General features: G+C 37.6%; 1 protein-coding gene across 1 annotated transcript in view; it reads right to left on the bottom strand.

Annotated features, from left to right (window-relative positions):
• Window positions 1-58: 58 nt before the first annotated feature.
• rassf3 (Ras association domain family member 3) overlaps window positions 59-4,923 on the bottom strand; it is a 28,105-nt gene continuing 23,240 nt past the window's right edge. Inside the window, exons 3-6 of the mRNA XM_014018246.1 lie at window positions 4,035-4,199; window positions 3,453-3,540; window positions 1,845-1,960; window positions 59-1,557 (exon numbers count right to left, since the gene is read on the bottom strand). Coding sequence (XP_013873700.1) covers window positions 1,408-1,557; window positions 1,845-1,960; window positions 3,453-3,540; window positions 4,035-4,199 — 519 coding nt within the window. The 3' untranslated portion in view covers window positions 59-1,407. The remainder of the gene's footprint in view (window positions 1,558-1,844; window positions 1,961-3,452; window positions 3,541-4,034; window positions 4,200-4,923) is intronic.

Raw genomic sequence — 4,923 nt, forward strand, 5'->3', positions numbered from 1 at the left:
ACCTGTGGTCAGAGGAAAATTCCATGGTTATCCTCCAGGCTAGGGTCACGTTGCTTATTTAACAATCTTTCACTGTTTTACAAAAACAAAACCTCTCCTCTTCTGATTTTCTTCCTGCCTCCATCTAATGTTTCTATTCTACTTCCTCTACAACGCTCAGTCGACTTCCAGAAACCAAAAACAACTTCTCTTTGCTCCTTCCTCTGACCTRGCCGGGTCAAAGAGGAGTCCTTTAAAAACCAAACTGGTCCGGTCAGTTCAGTCTYCATCAAWCAAACACACAAACTTTGTTTAAACTAACTCTTGTCCCGACTATACTAACTGTGCTCAAACACTCTGCATCTGTTCATCTTTCCTTTTAAAACCTCCTCCTGTGTCAGTACCCACATCTACAATCTGACTTCTGTTTCTCTGTACCTTAATCTGTGTTAGGCAAAACAAACAGAAATATGGAGGCAGAAATGTGCCAAAATTAACACGACAAATAACCTAAGCATTAAAGTGAACATATATTCTATTAAAAAACAGACTAATTATATATATTTATGTATATTTAAAGAGTTTGATGATGAAACGTTTAACTTTACTACATAAAAAATAAGAGCATAAACAGTATGAGTACTTATTAAAAATGTAAAATGATGCATTTTTAAAACAAAAACAAGTTAAAGAACTTTACTTTTTATATGTGTCCCACCAAATCTAATTTAACTCTGATTTTAATAAGAATAGCAATATTTTTTTCATTTCCACAAATAAAAAAATGAATTTTGGCACATTTGGGACTCCATATTTCTCAACCTTTTCAACAAACTGCACCAGAGTACAACTTCCAGTCAGGTAAAGAAAACTATTTTCTGAACCAGTAAGTGAATTTAAATTGTCTGATGTTTCTGCATCTATTCTCTGTGTCAAAAAAATAACGTTCTCTCTCTGTAGAAYGAACTGACTTTTTTCTTTTTGAAAAATAAAAATATAAAAGCTTCACCCATATAAATTAAGAAAAAATATATACAAACATTTAAAACAAATTAAATAAAACAAAAAATTTGAACCCAAATGATGGCGTTGAGTCTTTCACAAGTTTGCAGAATAAAAAGTGAAAGAAGGATGAGAGGAGCTGCAGGAAGGATGGAGGACAGAGGAGAGGGAGGAGAAGTGAAAAACGGCACAGACGAGTCAATCTTTGGTGTCTGAAGGTGGGTTTATATCCAGTCTGTTTATTTGTCCTTCATGTGCCGTCCCCCCGCTGTCCTCAGCTCGTCCCTTGATCTGGATCCTCTCGTCTCCCTCGGCTTCACATCCCTCCCGCCACCGAAAACATTTCTCCTCTAAGGAAAATCAAAGAAACAGCATCTCCTCTAACGAGTGAGGAGCAGCAGTCCTGCATGGTGGAGGTGAAAGGGTCTAAGGAGGTCCTCTGAGCTCGTTCAGGGCCTCCTGCAGTCTCTGTCGGTACGACTCATAACGCCGGATAATCGTCTCCCTCTGCTCCGCCTCCTCCTTCTTCAGGATCTGCAGGAAGTTACGCAGCTCGGGGATGGAGAAGGCGTCCCACTGACGAGAAACAGAAAAGAATTTAGAAATAAAACAAAAAAAAAATAGTGTTTTTGTTGGTTTGGACCAATAAAACTTGATTAATGTATTTAAATGAAAAGTCTGACAGATGGTTTGTTTATACAGATGTTTATATGTTTCCTGCCTCACCTTCAGCAGCGCAGGATGCAGCTGTGCTCGTTAATAGTTTTTTATTTGGTCACATCGTGTAACGTAACGTCTCACAAGTCAGAAAAAAAATACAAATCTAAACAATTAAATGGTCGAAACAAGAAAAACAGATTTACCATCACTTCTCCGCTCTGCTGCTCTCTCAGGACGAAGCTGAGCATGCTGGGGTCGGGTCCAGCCACCAGACGAAGAAACAACGGCTTCTCACCGTCCGCCAGCTTACACACATACACTGCAACACACACACACACACACACACACACACACACACACACACACACACACACACACACACACACACACACACACACACACACACACACACACACACACACACACACACATGTATATATAAACACACATGACAGAGGATCAGAGGATGGGTGCGGCACGTTAACTAGTTATTTACAGCAGGGAGGCTTTAACTTGTTGACATATTTACATCTGAGCTGGAATCAATTTATGGACAAAACTATATTTTTAGGAAAACAAAACAATAATAAATAAATAAATAATAAAAGTAATGGATGAAATATGTGACCCATCACATCGAAACCAGAATTAAGTCTAAAAGTTGTATGTGGAGAAATAGGCAGATAGTGTTTTGATTAAAACTCTTGCAACGATTACAGCTTGTCAAAATATAACAAATGTGTTATCAATGTATCATTTCAATGAACTGTCTGAAATATCCTAAAAAAAAATTTTGAAACACTTTTGAGCATTAGCAACAAAAATAAAATAAAATAAATAAAAAAATAACAGATTTTGAGGAAAAACATCTTAAAACGTTGAGATTGTCCCTGTGAGCTAGCAATGTTTTTGTTTCTTTCCAGTTGGGAAATCTCAATATTCATATACTTAGAGGTTTCATTTTTAAAATGACATAAAAATACTCATTAAAATTACATAAAATTAGGATTTAAACCAAATATTTATGTATTATTGTAACCAACAAGACAAATTAAATAACATCTCTGGATCTATAAATGATATCAGGATGATCTAAGTATCAAAATTTAGCTTTTAAAGCAGGAATCTGAAAATATGATTAGGTCATTTTGATCAAATTTGACTTAATCCTCATTTTGATGTGATGTGTTTATTTTAAACCAGTATCAAAAATAGAATATTTAGATTTAAAGAATGATCCTATTTTCATGTGATTATTGGACAGTTGTCAAATCTACTTTTTCTGAAATTTTATTTAGAAGAAAATCATTTCTCCATTTTTACATCCCAGTTTAATAAAAAAACAAACAGTTTGTTTTCCTCATGAAAAGTCAAATAAAATCCTTTCAAGTCCAAACACATCTGCTGTCAGGCTTGAGTCTAGACGTCGTCTGTAATTAACAGGCGTAGCTTTACTCCAGTAATTAATGCAAACCAAACCAGGAGGAAAAAACACAAACATCTATAAATATTTAGTAATGACTTTTCAGACTTCAAAAGGAGAGATTTTATTCTTGTTTTTAAGTTTRAACCCACGTCTGTGACTGATGAACGGCCTCCTAACATGAAGCTGTTAACTAGACTGAAACAGAACGTGAGATCCTCCAACAGCTGCTGATTTACTCTGTGTGTGTGTTCTGTTTTTACACTCCACATGTGTGTGTGTGTGTGTGTGTGTGTGTGTGTGTGTGTGTGTGTGTGTGTGTGGTATCTGAGCCGAGGGCGAGGCCTCCACACGCACAGAGATGCCTGGATTGCTGCATCACACTCACCCTGCTCCTCTCGGTGGTAACGCTTGTACAGGGCGAACTTCGCTGGGTTGTCTGCGACCATGAACTTGTTCAGCAGAGCCACGATCACCTGAACACACAAACACAAAGATTGTTGCTCATGAACACAACAAACCAGAAAAAAAAATTGGAGAAGTTGCAGATCTTTTGAGCAAAAATGCAGTGAGGACGCTGAAGACCCTGAACCTGACATGTTAAAACTGAAAGAAGCGAAACACTAGCTAAAAACATGAAATATCAGATGGTTAGACTTTTGATACATTGAGTCAGAGTTAACAAAGAAAGACGAACAAGAACCAGTTTGCAGAGACAGGTTTGTTGTTTAGAAGAAATCTAAATGGATTTAATTTAGGYAAAACTGTAACAAAAGTTAAATATTTTGAAAAGTTAAAGTTACAAAGTCACAGCAACTATCTCCTGAAAGAGCAGAAAGCAACACCCTGGGTATATTTCTGCACAACAGYCAAGCTTTAAAACTGGTTTTGTTAAAGAAAAAACTAAAAGTAAAAGTCCAGAGCAGCAGATCCTGGTGCTGTGCTGGTTAAAGTGTTTTTGGGAGTTCACCTGTTTGACGGTGTTCTCGGAGCTGATGTGGAGGGTTTTGTCCACTCCTCGGGTCAGATAGAAGGCCTCCTGCGTCACGCCTCCTTTCTGACCCCCCCGCACCGTCACCGGCCTCCTCAGATCTATCGTGACCTTGATGAAACCCGTGTACACAGAGCTAGGATTCTGGAAGACACACATTTAAAACACGTTACAAACTCTTCTAACAGACTAATGTTTCTCTCCTGCTGCTGTGGAAGAACACGTTTAACACAACAAGAGTTTTCCTGTGAGGAGAGCTGTCTGCAGGACAGATGGCCCCAGATGGAGGAGAAGCGTCTCAATCTCATTACTCCATATGGAACCTCGAGGAGCGGGTGTGTGCACACAAACACACACTTTTGTGTCGACTCAGATGAAACGATGAAAAGATGAGGAAAGCCATAAAACAGACACTAATCAGATAGAACTGAAAGCAAATAAAGTTGAGATAAATCAGAAAATGATTTACTGGCTCCCTGAACAGAACTCACCGTTTATTTAGAAACTCAGTTTTACAGGAAAAATTCATTTTCTCTGCAAGAAGCTTCAGCTTTAAGAATTTACTGTTTATCAGTAATTTAAAGTTCTTGTCAAATATGACAAGAAATTACAAATTTATTCAACTAATTGGTTTTTTCATGGGACAAGGCTAATTTAAATGATCAAAAGCTAAATCAACATTTTAGATTAAAAGGATAAAACTTCTTGAAGCAATGCATATCAGCGCTGCCTTTCATRTTTTAGACTCAGATCAAAGGATCTGTTTGCTCTGTGAGAATGACTCTCAGCTACTACCACACCAAATTTACTCTCATTGGGCCTCATGCAAGAACCGTTCGTACGCACAGATTTGTTCTTATGTTGTGCG

This window comes from Austrofundulus limnaeus, unplaced genomic scaffold (genome assembly GCF_001266775.1).
Source record: "Austrofundulus limnaeus strain Quisiro unplaced genomic scaffold, Austrofundulus_limnaeus-1.0 Scaffold187, whole genome shotgun sequence".
Lineage (NCBI taxonomy): Eukaryota > Metazoa > Chordata > Actinopteri > Cyprinodontiformes > Rivulidae > Austrofundulus > Austrofundulus limnaeus.